Source organism: Rhinolophus ferrumequinum, chromosome 6 (genome assembly GCF_004115265.2).
Source record: "Rhinolophus ferrumequinum isolate MPI-CBG mRhiFer1 chromosome 6, mRhiFer1_v1.p, whole genome shotgun sequence".
Lineage (NCBI taxonomy): Eukaryota > Metazoa > Chordata > Mammalia > Chiroptera > Rhinolophidae > Rhinolophus > Rhinolophus ferrumequinum.
Window position 1 is genome coordinate 47,488,420 of NC_046289.1, and position 19,356 is coordinate 47,507,775.

Below are 19,356 nucleotides of genomic sequence, written 5' to 3' on the forward strand. Positions count from 1 at the left end.
AGAGACTCCTCCACCCCCAGCCACCACCTTTTCTGGCCTGCGGGAAGAGGGTGACGCGCGGCTGGGCTGGGAGAGAGAAGACCCCTTCATCCCCAGCCCCCACCCTTTCTGGCCTGCCTAGGGCGGGGCAAGTGCTACTGCCGAGACACTCCCAGAGATCAGCAGTAAGCGGCAGACTCAGCTCTGGGCTTTCAGCAGCTCAGAAATCTCCTGCCCGCACCCCACCCCCATACACACACACACTGAAGAAGTGCCCTAAGACTCAGGAGTACTGGACATGGGGCTGGTGGTGCTACTTTCAGTGTGCATATGTGCAGGCAAGGGCAGAAACTGCACTGACTTTGTAAAAACTATCATCCAGACCCCTCAGGCCCACGCATTTAAATCTACAGTCCCAAAGTCACTCTGGGCACCAGGTGACCGGCTCTGCCTGCACAATAAGCAGGGGGCTCTTTGGTACAACAGAGGACAACCTGGACATTACTTGGTGGGCTTAAGCCAAGACTGGCGCTGCTTTTTGTTTTGTTTTGTTTTGTTTTGTTTTGTCTTTATATCTTTGATATCTTTGCCTGTGTCGAGTGGGGGTTATCGGGTGTTTTTACATGTGAATGTATTTGATTTTTTCTTTGTTGTGGTTGTTGCTGTTGTGCTTGGTGATTTGCTTTGTTCTGAAACTGCCCTACCAGGGCCCAGCTTAAGAGGCACAAGATTCAACATATCCAGAGGCCAACTCCAGACCAAACCACAGTACTACTGGGTTTGACCTACAAGTCACACACCCAGAGGGAATTCTCTGCAGGCACTAGAGCCCACAGAGGCCAAACCACATTTAAGTGGTCAATCCTCACTCAGCAGAACGCCCTGTGGGGGGCAGAGCCAAGTCTCACAACGAGTCAGCCTAGGAGTTAACCCCACCTACTCACAAGCAAAAAGCAATTAAAGATCTTCTTGAACAGGACAATATACACAACACAAGAGTCACCTTTGCAGCACACGCAGAGGAGAAGAACGAAGTAGTGCAAGTCAAATATAAAGAACACATACTACATAAGATAACCTAGCAAGAACTAAGAACTCTAGGGGATCTACCTAACACATCAAAGCAAACACAGAGAGTCAGCCAGAATGGGGAAACAAAAATACACGTCCCAAATAAAAGAACAGAAGAAACCTCCACAACTGGAACCAAATGAAGCAGAGGTAACCAACCTTTCAGAGACAGAGTTCAGAACACTGGTGATAAGAATGTTTAAGGAGCTTAGAGAAGACATAAAGAAGGATGTAGAAATTATAACGAACAACCAGTTAGAACTAAAGAACACAATTACCGAAATTAAGAACTCACTTGAAGGAATGACCAACAGGTTAGATGAAGCAGAGGATCGAATCAGCGACTTAGAAGACAAGGTAGCAGAGATCACCCAAACGGAACAACAGAAAGAAAAAAGAATAAAAAACAATGAGGATGGTTTAAGAGACCTCTGGGATAACATCAAGTGCAACAACATGTGCATCATAGGAATACCAGAAGGTGAAGAGAGGAAGCAAGGGATTGAGAACATATTTGAAGTAATAATGTCCGAAAACTTCCCCAACCTGATGAAGGAAACCAACATACAAGCCCAGGAAGTGCAGAGAGTTCCAACCAGGGTAAACCCAAACAGGTCCACACCAAGACACATTATAGTTAAAATGGCAAAGCTTAAAGACAAAGAGAGAATCCTAAAAGCAGCAAGAGAAAGACAGAGGGTTACATACAAGGGAACTCCCATAAGACTATCAAAATATTTTTCTACAGAAACATTGAAGGCCAGGAGGGAGTGGCAGGAGATACTCAAAGTGATGGAAAACAAAGGCCTACAACCTAAATTGCTTTATCCAGCAAGGCTATCATTTAAAGTTGACGGGGAGATAAAGAGCTTTCCAGAAAAAAATAAGCTAAAGGAATTTATTACCACCAAGCCAGCATTGCAAGAAATACTAAAAGGACTTCTGTAAATAGAAGAAAGATCAAAACAATCTAACTACAAATTTAAAAATGGCAATAACTATGTACCTATCAATAATCACTTTAAATGTAAACAGATTAAATGTTCCAATCAAGAGACATAGGGTGGCTGACTGGATAAGAAAGCAAGACCCTTGTATACGCTGTATACAAGAGACTCACCTCAGAACAAAAGACACACACAGGCTGAAAGTGAAGGGTTGGAGTAAGATATTTCATGCAAATGGAAATGAGAAAAAAGCTGGAGTTGCAATACTTATATCTGACAAAATAGACTTTAAAATGAAGAACATATTAAAAGATAAAGATGGGCACTATATAATAATAAAGGGATCGATCCGACAAGAGGACATAACCCTAGTAAACATCTATGCACCCAACATAGGAGCACCTAAATATATAAAACAGTTACTGACTGACATAAAGACAGATATCAACAGTAACACTATCATAGTAGGGGACTTCAACACACCTCTGACAACAAGGGACAGGTCTTCCAGACAGAAAATCAATATGGAAACAACAGCCTTAAATGATACATTGGACCACTTGGATCTAATCGATATTTTCAGAACATTTCACCCCAATGCTGCAAAATACACGTTTTTCTCAAGCACACATGAAACGTTTTCCAAGATAGACCATATGTTAGGCCACAAAACAAGTCTTGATAAATTTAAGAAAATTGAAATCTTACCAATTGTCTTCTCTGATCACAATGCTATGAAATTAGAAATGAACTACAGGAAAAAAACTGGAAGACACACCAATTCATGGAGGCTGAATAACTTATTACTAAATAATGAATGGGTCAAGCAGGAGATCAAGGAAGAAATCAAAAGATATCTCGAGACAAACAAAAATGAAAACACGATGACCCAGAATCTATGGGATGCCGCGAAAGCAGTCCTAAGAGGGAAATTCATAGCTTTGCAGGCCTACCTAAAGAAACAAGAAACATCACTAATCAACAGTTTATCTTCACACTTAAGGGATCTGGAAAAAGAACAGCAAAATAAGCCCAAAGGGAGCACAAGGAAGGAGATAATAAAGATCAGAGCAGAAATAAATGAAATAGAAACCAGAAAAACAATACAAAAGATCAATGAATCCAAGAGTTGGTTCTTAGAGAAGATAAACAAAATCGACAAACCGTTAGCCAGACTCATTAAAAAAAAGAGAGAGAGGACCCAAATTAATAAAATCAGAAATGAAAGAGAAGAAGTGACAACGGACAACGCAGAAATACAAAAAGTTTTAAGAAGTGACTATGAGCAACTATATGCCAACAAATTTGACAATCTGGAAGAAATGGACAATTTTCTAGAGGCGTACAACCTTCCAAGGCTAACTCAAGAAGAAACAGAAAACCTGAATAGACTGATTACCACCAGGGAAATTGAATCAGTAATCAAGAATCTCCCAACAAACAAAAGCCCTGGACCAGATGGCTTTACAGGTGAATTTTACAAAACGTTCAAAAAAGAATTATCACCTATTCTCCTCAAGCTCTTCCAAAAAATCCAGAAGGAGGGAAGACTCCCAAACACTTTTTACGAAGCCACTATCACCCTGATCCCAAAATCAGACAAAGACACCACAAAAAAAGAAAACTACAGGCCGATATCTCTAATGAACATAGATGCAAAAATCCTCAACAAAATATTAGCGAACAGAATTCAGCAATACATTAAAAAGATCATACACCATGATCAAGTGGGATTCATTCCTGGTATGCAAGGTGGTTCAACATCCGCAAATCAATTAATGTGATACACCACATTAACAAAATGAAAAATAAAAATCACATGATCATTTCAATAGATGCAGAAAAAGCATTTGATAAAATCCAACAGCCATTTATGATAAAAACCCTTAAGAAAGTGGGAACAGAGGGATCATATCTCAACATAATAAAAGGCCACATATGACAAACCCACAGCTAACATCATACTCAATGGGGAAAAGCTAAAACCATTCCCCCTAAGATCAGGAACAAGGCAAGGTTGCCCACTATCTCCGCTTCTATTCAACATAGTGCTAGAAGTTCTAGCCACAGCAATCAGACAAGAAAAAGAAATAAAAGGCATCCAAAATTGGTAAGGAGGAAGTAAAATTATCATTATATGCAGATGATATGATACTATTTAGAGGGAACCCTAAAGACTCCACCAAGAAGCTATTAGAGCTGATAGATGAATTTAGAAAAGTAGCAGGATACAAAATTAATATTCAGAAATCAGTTGCATTTGTATATACCAATAATAAAACATCAGAAGGAGAAATTAAAAAAACAATCCCATTTACAATTGCTCCAAAGACTATAAAATACTTGGGAATAAATTTAACCAAAGAAGTAAAAGATCTGTACTCAGAAAATTATAAGACACTGAAGAAAGGAATGAAAGAAGATATAAATAGATGGAAACACATATCATGTTCATGGTTAGGAAGAATTAATATAGTTAAAATGTCCATACTGCCTAAGGCAATATACATATTCAACGCAATTCCTATCAAACTACCAACGACGTTTTTCACAGAAATAGAACATATAATCCTAAAATTTATATGGGACCATAAAAGAGCCCATATAGTCTCAGCAATCTTGAGAAATAAGAACAAAGTGGGAGATATAACAATACCTGACTTCAAATTATACTACAAGGCTACAGTAATCAAAACAGCATGGTACTGGCATAAAAACAGACACATAGATCAATGGAACAGAATAGAGAGTCCAGAAATAAATCCATGCCTATATGGCCATTTAATCTATGCCAATGGAAGCAAGAATGTACGATGGGGTAAAGACAGTCTATTCAATAAATGGTGCTGGGAAACCTGGACAGACACATGCAAAATAATGAAGCTGGACCACCTCCTTACACCATATACAAAAATAAATTCAAAATGGCTTAAAGACTTAAATGTAAGATCTGAAACCATAAAATACCTGGAAGAAAATATAGGAAGAAACTTCACAGACATTACCCGGAGTAAGATTTTTACTGATATATCCCCTCGCACGAGGGAAGTAAGAGAAAAAATAAACATGTGGGATTATATCAAACTAAAAAGTTTTTTCACAGCAAAGCAAACCATCAATAAAACAAAAAGGGATCCTACTGAATGGGAAAAGATATTTGCCAATGATATATCTGATAAGAAGGGATTAATATCACAAATCTATAAAAAACTCACTCAACTCAACTCCAAAAAAACAAACGACCCAATTAAAAAATGGGCAGAGGACTTGAAGAGACATTTTTCTAAAAAGGACATACAGATGGCAAACAGACATATGAAGAAATGCTCAACCTCACTAACCATCAGAGAAATGCAAATAAAAACCACAATGAGATACCACCTCACCCCAGTCAAAATGGCTATCCATCAATAAATCAACAAACAACAAGTGCTGGAGCGGATGTGGAGAAAAGGGAACGCTTGTGCACTGTTGGTGGGATTGCAGATTGGTGCAGCCACTATGGAAAACAGTATGGAGGTATCTCAAAAATCTGAAAATGGAACTACCCTATGATCCAGTAATTCTACTCCTAGGTATCTATCCGGAGAAATCCAAAACTCCAATTCAAAAATCTTTATGCACTCCTATGTTTATTGCAGCACGATACACAATAGCTAAGAAATGGAAACAACCGAAATGCCCATCGGTAGATGACTGGATTAAGAAACTGTGGTACATTTATACAATGGAGTATTACGCAGCCATAAAGAAGAAAGAAATCTTACCATTTGCAACAGTATGGATAGACCTAGAGAACATTATGTTAAGTGAAATATGTCAGACAGAGAAAGATAAGTACCATATGATCTCACTTATATGCGGAATCTAAAGAAAAGAATAAGTGAATGAACTAATCAGAAACAGTTTTGGAGACAAAGAGGAAAAACTGAGCGTTGCTAGATGGGCGGGGGGGTGGGGGTAAGGGGGAAGGTGAGGGGATCAGAAAACAATCAGTAACCACAAGATGGCCACGGGGTTTGAAAATTAATCTGGGGAACGTAATTTAGTGGTTACCAGAGGCTAAGGGGGTTGGGGGGTGGGAGATGAGGGTGAGGGGGATCAAATATATGGTGATGGAAGGAGAACTGACTCTGGGTGGTGAACACACAATGTAATTTATAGATGACGTGATACAGAATTGTACACCTGAAATCTATGTAATTTTACTGACAATTGTCACCCCAATAAATTAAATAATAATAATAATAATAATAATAATAATAATAAAAGAAAAAATTCCTGAGAACGGGCAGGAATCCCACCTGGAAACGCTAGTCTGGCACAATACCTGGCACACAGCCCCTACCCCCCTTCCCGTTATCTCTCACCCACTTCAGCCCATCTCTCCAACTAGACTGCATGTTCCTTCCAGACAATTTACTCTGCTTCCCTCTAGAAGCACAATCTTCACAGGAAATGAAGGGCTTGATAAAGTCACCAGGTGGGGCTCAGTAATGGGTGAGAATTTTATTTTCCGAGAAATTTTTACAAGGATAACCTTCACAGGCTGTTGGTGCAAATTTCTCCTCTGGAGAAGCTGATTTGGAAATAAATGGAACCATCTGTTTATATGCTGTGAAACAGGCATGGGTGGCAGAGCTGAGGGCAGAGACGAGGCTTGGGGGAGTCAGAACAGAAGTGGCCCTCCTGAGCTACCGACTGGGCTCACTCAGACTGTGATAACATTAGCTCTTTTGACTAGACCAAGAACACCTGGCGACAGTCATGTGGGTGCTGGCAAGATACCAAGAGCTCCAATGTACTTTGCACAGTGCAAGAGCCAACCTGTGGGCTCAATGTGACTTGCATACCAGGTTTAAAATCTATGTTCTTATATCTTCAGTCAGGTAGTTTAGCATTTTACAGGGGGGGATCCAGGAACAACACATGTCAAACCAGGGAACAGCGGCAGGAGCGAAGACACTGCCGGCATCTCAGAGGGACACCTTAGTGCCAGGCACGGTACTGATCCCCGCTGTGGGTTGCCTTAATCCTCACAGCCCACTGGAAGGTGGGGATTGGACGACGTCCCTGCCTGGGACCCCTGTGACAGTCACAACCTGAAAATGGGAGCTCAAGCACTAGAGCTTACAGACCTGGTGGATGACAATTGCCACCGACCAGCTGGCCATCTGCTGAATTTATATGCTACTGGTCCACAGGAAAATGAGCATATGGCCAGATCAGATCGAATTTATCAGCGCTGCTGAAAAAGTAAACCTTAAGGTAGGGAACACACCATCTACAAGAGAAGGTTTCAGCCAATCCTCCCAAACAAGGGGCTTTTAAACAAGGCAAAGCCACCTGGGTACCACGTGACAAAGGCAAGCGGCCTCAGGACCTGCCCCACTCCTAGAGATTGGCTGGGCTGCCCTCACTCAGCACCCACCTGGCCCTGGCTCTCTCAGGTCTATCCGCGACCGAGGGCTCCACATTTGCCTATGAACTTGTTGCCAGTTCCCAGTGCCAAAATTTGCTCCTTGGAGCACCGCACGGCCCAGCCTGCATACGTCTTCCAATTTCTAGTAGCATGCTATCAGACGAGGCCCTGGAACTGCACTCAGGGTGGAATAGTAAATTTTGGCTGGTCTTTGCCCCAGGTGACTCTGGGGGAGCCTCTAAGCAAGCTCTTAGCACTTCCCAAGGGACCGGAGGCTCTCTTATTCACTGTGGGCCCTCGGACCACACATCAGTTCACGCTAACGAGGTGATTCATGGTGGTCCCCAGGTCGTTTCGGGACAGGGGCTGCTCACACTGGAAAGACCAATCAGGTGATTAGAGGGTTGGGGTTTTGAGCTCTGACCTCTGACCTCTGGGGGAGATGAGGGAACTGGAGGTTATATCATCGGTCCTATGACTGAATTCAATCCGCCAAGCCTCCATAATGGAATCCCAATAAAAACTCTGGACAGTGAAGCTGGAGTGAGCTTTTCTGACTGGTGCTGCACATCAATATGCTGGGAGGGTGACACGTCCTGAGGACATGAAAGTTTCGTGTTTGGGATCCCCTCCCAGCCCTCATCCTCTGGGTCTCTTCTTTTGGCTGGTTTGTGTCCTTTAAAATAAAACTGTATTTCTAAGTAGAGCAATTTCCTGAGTTCCGTGAGTCATTCCAGCAAATTATGGAACCTTAGGTGTAGTGAGAACTCCTGAACTTGTAGCCAGTTGCTCAGAGTGAGAGTGGCCTGAAAACCGTGGAGCTTGTGACTGGTGTGTGAATTCAGGGCACTCTAGTGGGGGCCTGTGCCCTTAAGCTGGGAAATCTGACCTCATGGCCGGTACTCAGTGTCAGAATTACACTGTACCCAGGCATTGGGTTTACCCAGGCAGCGGCCATGGCTGCCCTGACCCTCCTCAGGAGGAGACGACCCTTCCAAAAGGCCCCCAAAGTTGCATCTTTACTTTGATAGATGAGATGGTAAGGAAGCCAGTGAGAGATGGTAAATGCTCTCTCTCGAGTAATTACAGAATTCTAAGAAAAGGCTATGTGAGCCATAGAAACTGGCCCAGTCTGCAAGATCGAGAAGCTGTGGGAATCCAGAAGCGTTCTTCAAATAGGACATGTGAGGAGATGGGAACTATTCAGATCATAGATGGTTACCCTCGAGGTGACTGTGGTAGGAAGGCAATGGAGTAAACTGGTAATTTAGGCTGATTACTGGTTTCATGACACAGAGATGTGCAGATTGTTTTATTTTGATGATGGAATTCTGAAAAATGACATCCCCTGTGCATAACCCTTTAGAGAGAGTGTCTCATACAAATACATTCTGATTTATAAAAAAGATGGAAGGTGTGGCTTTCTCTAAATCTCACTTAGAATGAGATGACTATTGGAGTACAGTCAATAATATTGTGATAGCATGGTATGGTATCAGCTGGCTGCTGGACTTAACATAGCGGTCACTTTTTTAGGTATATAAATGTTGAATAACTATGATATATACCTGAAACTAATATAATATTGTATGCTAGTTATACTTTAATAAAATTAAAAAAAAATAAATTTAAAAAATTGCCAGCAAATCTGTACATTCATATTAAAACAAAGTACACATTTGGGAAAAGAGGTGAAATTTGCTTGCCAAGTATCTGCTCTCCCAGATGGCCTCAGGAAAGTGTCAGAAGCACATTTTGGAGGCGCAGCAGTAAATCATGAAACTGTTCTTTAAACTCCCTAGAAAACGTAAAGGCACTCTCTCCACACTGAGGCACCCAAACTACAAAAACACATCCTTGTTCTTTGCTGTCCCAGAAATGCACTACCTTCCCGTCTACTTGTGCTGAGGAATCCTCTAGAAGGCCTGTTCTCCTTCGCTCCACATGTTTAAGTTTTACAGTTCCTTAAATGGTCAGCTGAGAGCCACCCTCTTCTGTGAAGCCTCCTCTGATTACTCCTCACCCAGGAATGGTTCCTGTAACTCCCGTGGCAAACCTCTTGATCACATAGCCTAGTGTAAAATCACATACCCGGGCCAGCTGAGCACACTGGTTTCAGACACCCACAGACCAAGTGGGCTGTCAACTAAGGCATGCTTAAATAACCAACAGCAATCTGTTAAGTGGAGTCAGCAGGCCCAACAGTGAGCTTGTTATTTTAGGTTCTGGAGGGACCCCTTGTTACTGTTCCTCGCGGCACAACACAGAAGAAAAATCAGACTCTGTCCTTTTTTGGAAACGTCTGAAGTCTACTTCCAAGGGAACCTGACCTCTTCATTACAGCGTTTTAACTACAAAGCCCAAGGTAGCAGGCATAGACATCACAGGAGTTTGGAAAATGGGAGAAGGCTACAGGGGGCAGATCTCAACTTTGGTAGAGGGGAAAACACAAGTAATTAAAACTGCCCCCCAGTGGACAGGCGGTGTATTTGCTAAGTGCTGCAGGCAGCAGTAGTGGGGCCCTGCAGGGGAGCGGAATGCAGAAGGGAGCTCTGGGGGCTGGAGAATGCATGGAGAAGGGGCGCAGTGGGGTGAGGGTGAGGTTACACAGCAAGGCCTTGTAATCACATGATTCATTAACACCCCAGGCTCTGGTGTTAATGGGCAGCCACTTTTTTTTTTTAAACACCTACTGTGTCAGGCGCTTTATCTCATTTTTTTAAAGTTTTTTTTTTTTTTAAATTGAATTTATTGGGGGTGACAATGGGTAGTAAAATTAAATAGGTTTCAAGTATACAATTCTATAATACATCATCTATATATTTAATCTCTACAACTACCCTAGAGAGACATTCATTAACTCTATTGTGTAGAGGAGGAAACAAAGACATGAAGTAATTTGCTCGCAAGAGGCAGAGCTGGGATTTGAATCCAATTATGTCAGACCCCAAAGCAGGAGTTATTTTTCACCAAATCAAAGCTACTGATAACCATTAAACTACATTTTAACCACATTTCCTCTGCAAACAGGGACACATGACATCTAACACATACTACATATACACATACATACATCACCTAACACATAGCAAATAGCACCTATTGAATATCTGCCGAAAGAATGGCACCCAGGGTGATTAAGTCTGTGCAGCAGGCCTCCTAGGAGAGGGCCCCAAGGACAACTTGTAGCATCCCAGATGTCCTTTGTGACAAGCCTGTCAGGGTTTGCAGACAGAGTGCAGGTTGAATGACATCAGTGAGGAGATAGACATAAACACCTGTCTTGCCTTCACTCACACACAGCTAAGTTCATCACCAAATGCTTCATTGACACCAAATGATCATTCTCTGAAAACTTCCACTCTGGTGGTCTCCAGCCACCATTTCTAAGCAGAGGATGTCACTGGAAGGCTTATACTACAAATGCTGTCAAACACAAGGGTCTCTTGGTATAAAACAGAATTCCACAAGGAGCTCTCAATTTGCAGTCCAAGCAGATGTGGTAGTATCTTAAAGATCCAGAAAATTCCTATTTCGAATTATTCTCCTGGGAATGAAACCCTCTTAGGTAGGAGTGAAGCCATGTGGCTGTTTTAACAGCCCCCGAGAAAAGACAAGGCAGAATAGGTCCTGAAGGCAAGTCCCGGCTCTTCCAGGTTGGGGAGGATGCAGAGGGGGCTGGCCCGGGTCTGGGGCACCTATCACCAATTGACCACAGTCAAAAGGGCACTCCTGCTCTTGCTGCTCTACCCAACCACTTCAGCAACTGGACTTATTTTTTTTTCAGAAGACTCAGAACAGCTGGAGGGCAGTGGCCGGCTCTTAACATTTTTAGCACTCCCAGAATTAGGCTCTTAATAGTTGTCAGATATGTTACATGGATGAAAAACGTAGCATAGAAAATGCAAGTCTAAGACTTTATTCATGCTGCTACCAGAATGGCTTTCCTAAACTACTGCTGGGTTGCGTCCTTCCCCTCTGCTTACAATAAAACCCAAATTCCTTAGCACGGAAGAGGAGACCTGTGACAGTACTGCCCAGTCTATCCTCCAACCCCTGTCCCCACACTCTGCATGTTCCACATACACCAGATTGCGTGCTACTTTCTGAAGATACAGAATTCTTTTAAAACCCTATCTGTGCCTTGTACATGCTGGTCCCTCTTCCCAGTATGCACCTAGCCACTCTTATGCACCACGTAATTTCCTTTTTTGAGACCAACCAAACATGTCCCCTCTTCCCTGCAGTTTTCCTGGACCCCTCTTTAGTGCTTGCTTTGCGCTGAGTTGGCCTGTGTTTTCCACAGGGCGTGGGGTTGGTCCTGACTCTGCATCAACCTCTCCTATCATCTCAAGACAACTTACATAAGCACTCTCAGCTTCTGTTTCCACATCTATAACCTTCTTGCCTCATAGAATATTCATAAAGATTAAGTCAGAAGAGGATATAAGGGATAACAGGTGACGACACTCAATAACTGTTACTGAGTTTGCCTGAAAATAAGATCTAGCCAGACAATCATCTCTAAGGTGTCTTTTGGAGCAAAAATTGATATAAGACCCGGTATTGTATTGTATTATATTATATTATATTATATTATATTATATTATATTAACCGGGTCTTATATTAATTTTTGCTCCAAAAGACGCCTTAGAGATGATTGTCTGGCTAGATCTTATTTTCAGGGAAACATGGTAGCTCTGAGACCACTATTTTGCGATTCTCTTAAATCCAGAGTCTTCTCTACTGTCCCATGCTACCAATTTGAAAACCTTACAGCTGTAACAGAACATGAAAAAATACATACACATATATGCATTCCTCTAGCTTTTATGTAAGGATCCTACACAAGCGTTTCCAGTCAGCGATCCCCTCAGGTTAGTCTGCTTAGGTGAAGACCCATTAAGATCAGATTGATCATAAGGGGCAGCTGCCAGAAGGGACAACTAGCAGGAGGAGCCCCACCCTCCTCTCCAGGGACCAGAACCTTGAGGAAACTTAAGGCGCATAATGGTTTCACAAGTAAAACAATCACTCTGATGCAAATATCATCCCTGAGAGAAAATGACATGCTGTTGTCATCTTTGGCTGCTTACAGTAGCTGGGTGACACAATTGGCTGAAGAAATGTTCCACTTGCAAATTGGTAAGGAAGATTTTCATATTAAACTACTGCCCCCAAGGCAATAGCAACACATGCCATGGGTGACCTTGCACCACCTTTCACTTTGACCTTGAGTCCCAGGAATGGAAACAACATTCACTGGAAAACAACAGAGCTGTGCTTTGTGCAAGCTGGGTGTCAACACTGAGCAGGTGCCGGCAGACATTACAGTTTTTATTCCCATAATAACCACATAATGTGTTTTTCTTCCCTAAGGACGCTTGCCTACACATTCTTTCATGGAAAAAACAACTTATAAATATGCATTAATTATGTGAATTTGTTGCTTTTCCCTCTTAAAGATTCCTGGGAAGGCCAATAGAGGATTATTTCCCACATCTGAGTGGGAAATCAAATGTCACCAACTAGGAATTGGAGGTGTTTTCCCTGGAGGGACGCAATACAGAGAGATGTGCGATGGCTTCTCAGTGGTCCTAGTGAGTCCTCGGCAGCCTGAACTGTACCTTGGGGTTCCCTCCACCTTCTTTGGCTGCATACAACATCTGCAGGGCAGACTCTGCGAGCGTCTTGGTCTGGTCCAGCACTGTCATCTGCTGCTGATGGTCCAGAATCTTGGAGGCGACACCAACTGCAGCCAAGATCAAGGGCTCAAAGTAACTTGCGAGCTGTGTCACCTTCAAAGACAAAACAGCCACAGAAGCATCATGTAAATACAGGTATTTCCTTTAGGGGCCCCATTGGTGGGACAAGAATGGGATGGGACGACATACAGGGACAGGCAGATATGCTGAACTTTATTTCTGCTTGTGTTTTTCTATTATACAATCCAGTGTCATGAATTAGAGTCGCCATCTTATATATTAGATCCGTGGACCTTATTCGTTGCTCAACTTTCCTTTTGAAAGTACTTGCTGATTAACCAACTTGCTTGGGTTTACTTCCTCTGGGGAGCTCTTTGTCTCGTCTTTCATCACGGCAGAAGTGCCAAGAAATCCAATCTGAGATCCAGAGTTAGGAGTGAGAATTTTACAAATTTTAATTTCCCAAATAGCAAAGCTTTTGAGAGCACCTTACAAACTCACAAATTCTTACTTCACAAGGGGCACCTTACCAACTTGGCAGGAAGGGGGATAGGAGAGGGGCTGGGAAGGAGGACAGATGAGAAAAGAAGCCTGAGAAGAACAGTACCCTAGAAGTTTCTAGGAAGCTAATTTAACTGCCCTCTGTCCTGAGCATTTTGACCAAACTGGATTTGGAATAAAAGCAAAAATGATTTCACCTCAGCCTAGATGTTCTGTTTATGATTAGCCCAACCTAGGAAAACAAAAAAACCTATCACGACAGCTAACCACTGTTCCTGCAGAGGCCAGTCTCCAGTAGGGCAGCACTACAGACGGCACATATATGCTCACCAAAGCTCACCAGCTGGCTGACTCATGTCCCATTTATTGGGTGCATCCCGTAAGCCGGGCTTTCTGCTAAATGTTTGCCGTGCATTTTCTCATCTAGTCTCCACGACAACTGTATGAGGTAGATACAAATGAAGCACCCTAGGTTTAGATGGGTGCAACAACCCACTCAGCCTCATGCAGCCGAGAAGTGGTGCTGAGTCAGGAACCAGGCGCTCCACTCCACAGCCCAGGTTCTTGACCGATGCTGGACTGTCTGCTACTTTGCATTTTTATTCCAGTTCTGCTGAGTTGTAATATCGGATTTTAGAAGTCTATTGTGTGGTATTTGTAGCTTTGTGAAACACTTTAATGTCCGAGAAAAATACAGCAGTACCCATCTACCTAGCATCCAGAATATCACACTTACTTAACATTTTGCTGTCTTTCCTTCAGGTATCCTAATCTATTCACACTCAGATAAAACCCAATGACACTGATTACAGTTTTCTGTTCAACTCCTCATTTTGTGTGACAATTACTAATTGCTTGATTATTCCCATCAAGTGTATTTAAGCTCTAACATTTAGGCAACAGTTCCCTTAGTGCTTCTTCCCATCACACGGAGGGAGAACGTGATGGGGACGTAGGTAGCAAGGCCATTTCACATGAACCGTGGCAGTCGCTGGGTCAGAAACAAAGCAGGGGGTGGGGGTTTGGGAGGGTGGTAGTTGGGACGAGGTGGGGGGGGTGTCTAAAATATTAAAGCTCATTGAAGCTTACGGTGAGGCAAGACTATCAGCTAGCAATGAATATACTTTTACTTGTTTATCTCTGAGGCTAGTCAACTGACATACAGTTTTCAAAGCACGTGAGCAGGGCTGCTGCTGACCCTTATGGTGCTTTGTATAAATTCTAAAGAGGCTTCCCCTCTTCTGGGCAGACACTCCAGATGCCAAGCACACGATGTAGCTGGATTTCGGCCCACTCCCGGCCTTAAACACCTTTGCGTAGGAACCAGCCCGCACAACCCCAGATGGCAGCCCTCCATGTTTACATGGGATCTCATCCTCTTCCCCAGGTAGGGCACTGGTGTCGCCACCAAAGGGAACAGTACACTGGGTCAGCAGGGGTCCAGGCTCAGGATGGGTCCTCTGTGTACGAATGGAGTCAAAATGCTTAGTGCGTTAGGATCGTAAATGTTTTCCAGATGCGTTTTATTATTTTAAATGTACATTTCATCAATGCAACTGTAAACCGTCAAGGGTTGCTGCGTGCTGAGAATAATTAAACTCCACTGGCGCTCGACTTCCTCATGGAGGTAGTGTGGCTGAGTGATGGAGTACGCACTAGTTTCAAAGCCGCTGGATATGAATCCTCCCTGACAATTCCTTATTGGGAAACCCTAGGCCAATTGCCTCCTATTACTAAGCTTCTGGTTCCTTCTCTGTGAAGTGGGGATTAATAGTAGCACTAAACTCATTAAGATTGTAAGGAGGATTAAATTAGTGACATAAAAGCACTTAGCACAATGGCTGCCGTGCTGTAGGCACTCAGTAAGTGCTAGGTCATTATCCTTCACATATTGTGGGCAAAGGATTTTGAAAGGCTTTTTCCTGTATGTAGGGAGTGAACAGTTTCTGTTCTTGAGAGACATGACAAAACGGGAAACATCCTCAGCTGGATTAGCACAGATGTTAAAATAGCAGAGAATTTTGAGGATTTCGTGCACGTTGTTGATTCCGTAGGCCCAAGGTGACAGAGTGGGTGGAACGGTAGCCCCCCCTAACATATGTCCATGTCCAAATCCCAGGAACTTGTGAATGTGATCTTCCTGGGAAAAAGGGTCTTTGTAGATGCATCAAAGGAGCTTAAGATGAGACCATCCTGGGTTATTTGGGGTAGGGGGCTAAACCTGGTAACGAGTATCCTTGTAAGAGTCAGAAGAAGGAAAGACAGAAAAGCAGGAGACACTGTGACCACAGAGGCAGGGATTGGCATGATACAGTCAAGGAACGTCAGGGAATGCCGAAAGCCACCAGGTGCTGGAAGAGGCAAAGAACAGGTCCTCCTTCAGAGCCTCCAGAAAGAGCATGGCCAGGTCCACACCTTGATTTTGGACTTCCGGCCTCCAGAACTGTGAGAGATTCAATTTCTGTTGTTTTAAGCCACTCAGTTTATAGTGATTTGTTATAGCAGCTGTGGGAAACTAATACAGGTGGGGCCAGAGAGTTTGCACTTAGCACTCCCAGGTGATGCTGACGCTGAGCCGAGCCCCAACCTGAGAGCTGTAATAAAGCACCCCGTCCCCGACTCCTCCAGATAGAGGGCCCCTGGGCTGCCCTTGTCCAGGATCCCTTTGAGAAATTCCGACTGGTTTAGCCAAAGGGTCAAGAGTAAATGTATAACTCAAATGATGCAGATACACTATTTTTCTTTTGATGCCACCCACCGCCATAGGAATTAATATCCTGTATTAGCAACACATCTGCAAGGACAAGGGTGCTGCCTTGGAAGTCTGGGAATATTTTCTTAGATGCAATTCCTACAGGAATGAAAAGTAGCTGCAAAAACAAAGTCTGACTTCTCTGCCAAACTCCGTTTCTCCCCCAGCACACACACGGGCAGAGGCTGCAGCCTCCAGGCCAGTCCCCCCACCCTCGCAAACCTCTCCACAAAGGTGGACAAGCCCCTTTCTGATTATAAAGGAACTCAGTTGAGAAATGAAGTTCACCACACTTGAAAAGGCAGAGAAGCTGACCATTTTAAATCTCCAAAACCTCTCCTTAGAACACCAGCAGGAAGCTTAGTAGGCCCTTAAGCTGTTCTGTAATTTAAAAAAAGCAAGAATATTGATTTTCTAAAATCAATACCTGCAGAGAAGATTCTGGCTCCTGGATTTCTTGATATGCACATCGATACTGATGGCTCACTGATAACTGCTAGGAAACCCCAAAGGTTTTTAAAAATCCAATTTCTTCCCTCTCTCTGCTGAGGCACGGGCTGCTCGACAAGCCAACTATGCTTGAAGGATTTGCAAAACAAACCCCAAACAGGCAAAACATTATTCAGCACTTAAAACAATGTGGGCACAAATTTTGAGTGGAAGGTGTCCTCTTGGGGGGACCACATAGGGAGGCTTTAGTTGTCCAGAGTGAAATGTGCAAGTCTGCTTTCTCATTTGTGAAAATAGACACTATAGTAGGAGCCATGGGAGGACAGTGTACCCCTAAAACACACCAGAATGAGGCCAGGGACAAAAGGTGGCAGACGTTAGCGTAGGAATGTCAACTTCACCCTCTGGCTTATCTCAGCGATGGTCAAGAGCAAGAGATGACTGTAAATGACGCCTTTTCTGAAAAGTCTGACCCCACTCAGGAAGCTTACCTGCAGTTTTCGTCTCAATGTCAGGTGCAAACAGATCCTGAGGTGGTCATTTTTGGAGAAGATGCTAGAGGGAGGTTGAATACTGTTTCTCATCATTTAAGCCAAGACTGACCCAGGCACAGTACCTGGCACCAGGATTTGGGGCACGATAACACAGACCAATCCAGACCTCTCCCTCCACCTCTCTCATGTGTACGCTCAGCAGGATTCCCTCGAGGTTCATTACCTTATGTCCTAGCTGAGCTGCTTCTCCCCGAGCCGCTGTGGCGATGGGATCGATAAGGTGCCCGATTTCCTGGACCACGGAAGTCAGCTGCTCCTGCAGGGCCTGATAAGGACAGAGAGCTGTCAAGTTCACCCCACCATGGTTCCCCACGTAGGCACACTGATTTAGAAAGGCCTGAGTGAAAGACACGGGAGGCTACAAGAAATGGACATCAAAACGCCTGGGTATGCCATCAAGCTGCTGTCCTACCTGGTGCCTTCCTGGGGGCTCTCAGCTCCCCTGGGCTAGGACCCCTCCCCCAATCCAGCTGCACTGTGAGTGACACAAGGCAGGCCCAAGGAACATTATTACTACTGGCTTCTTACTCCCCCAACCACAGTGACAAAGGATGCTACAGTGACAAAGGCATCTTTACTTTGGGATATTCAGCATAATTATTGGAAATGTGGAACAGCCATGCCTTTCCAAGAAGGGAAGACAATTTTGTCCAAATGGAGAGAACCAACGGTAGGGTCTGAGGGGAACATCGGGTCGTTGTGTCCTCAGAACTAAGAACTCCTTTAAGGGGAATGGTGAGAGGAGGAACCTGTAAAAATGAGATCAGGGCTCTGAAAACAGGACTGTTTCCCAAACACCACACTGTGAAAATGCCGGGTGAGAGGCTCCCTGAGCTCATCAGTTCAGGCTCTGAGTTTATTGTCTTTGGTGATGTGGACACAGTTATTGCAAATGGCGTCCTTGAGGCATTTCTTCTCAGGTTTGAGAGACAGTTTAAGCTCTCTATCCCAAAGAATTGAACTCATGCTATAAAGAGTCAGGGCAAGGTATCTAGGTGATGCTGGAGTGTGAGGGGGTGGGGAACGCAAAGGTGGAGACTGTTAGTGAGGCGTGGGAAAGATCAGATCTTTGTGTAGGAATCCTCACAGGAGTTCCACTTTTGATAGAGTCAGGATTTAATACATCACAATACTGGACATGTTAGGTCTGCACACACCAGCATGGATTGGTCTGATTCCCGACGAAGTAACAATGTACTGCTCATCAGAACTGAGACTCGGGCCTTTGCTACTTTCCCACTGAACAATGCTGCATGTGGGCTGGGAGCTTTGAGACGAGTTTAGTCAGTGAGGGGAGCAGCCTAACAGGAAAACGTGAAAACAAAATCCTGGGTAAAAAAGGAAAAAGAGACAGAGATAGAAAGATGTAGGTGGGTGGAGAGAAACCTCCAAATTTCCAAGGGTCTTATTTAGCTAATTACTTATCTTCCCACTTCTAATGTGACTATAGTCAAGAATACAAGAATATTCTAGCAATTGTCTTATCACAGATGACTTGTTAAATGAAATACAGTGCAAGTAGGGAGCACACGGAGGATTTCTTCCTAGGGAGGAGGTTAAGACAGAGGGTATGCTTGGGGAGGGATGGTAAAAGGATGGGTGCCTTCTGAGTCACTGTTCATGTTTGTTTCTTGATGAGGTGCTGACTAAAGGGTGAGCTTAGTTGGTGAAAATTCATCAAGCTGCACACTATGATATACACCCTTTTCCGTAGACATGTTCTACTTTAATAACAGGTGAACAATAATTCTACCATTCTCCACAAGATGAGGATGCTTATTCCTTCTTTCTTTTCTTGGAAATGGGGGCGGGGGTGGAGGTGGGGGTGGCAGTGGTGGCATGAAGCTGAGATAAAAGACAGCTCTATTAATAAAAACAAGCAACACCAACTCTGGGCTCACTGCTTAGAGACAGGGGCCACAGCTCATTGTTGATAAATTCAGTGGCAGCAAGGGAAACATCAGTAAACAGACC

The 19,356-nt window shown here is 43.7% G+C and overlaps 1 protein-coding gene across 7 annotated transcripts in view; it reads right to left on the bottom strand.

Moving 5' to 3' along the window:
- The window catches only part of TLN2 (talin 2), a 419,393-nt gene that overhangs the window by 71,233 nt on the left and 328,804 nt on the right, over window positions 1-19,356 (bottom strand). For all 7 annotated transcript variants that reach the window (XM_033107584.1, XM_033107586.1, XM_033107581.1 and 4 more), the window contains 2 exons: window positions 17,546-17,647; window positions 13,048-13,218 (listed from right to left, as the gene is read on the bottom strand). In XM_033107584.1, coding sequence (XP_032963475.1) covers window positions 13,048-13,218; window positions 17,546-17,647 — 273 coding nt within the window. The remainder of the gene's footprint in view (window positions 1-13,047; window positions 13,219-17,545; window positions 17,648-19,356) is intronic.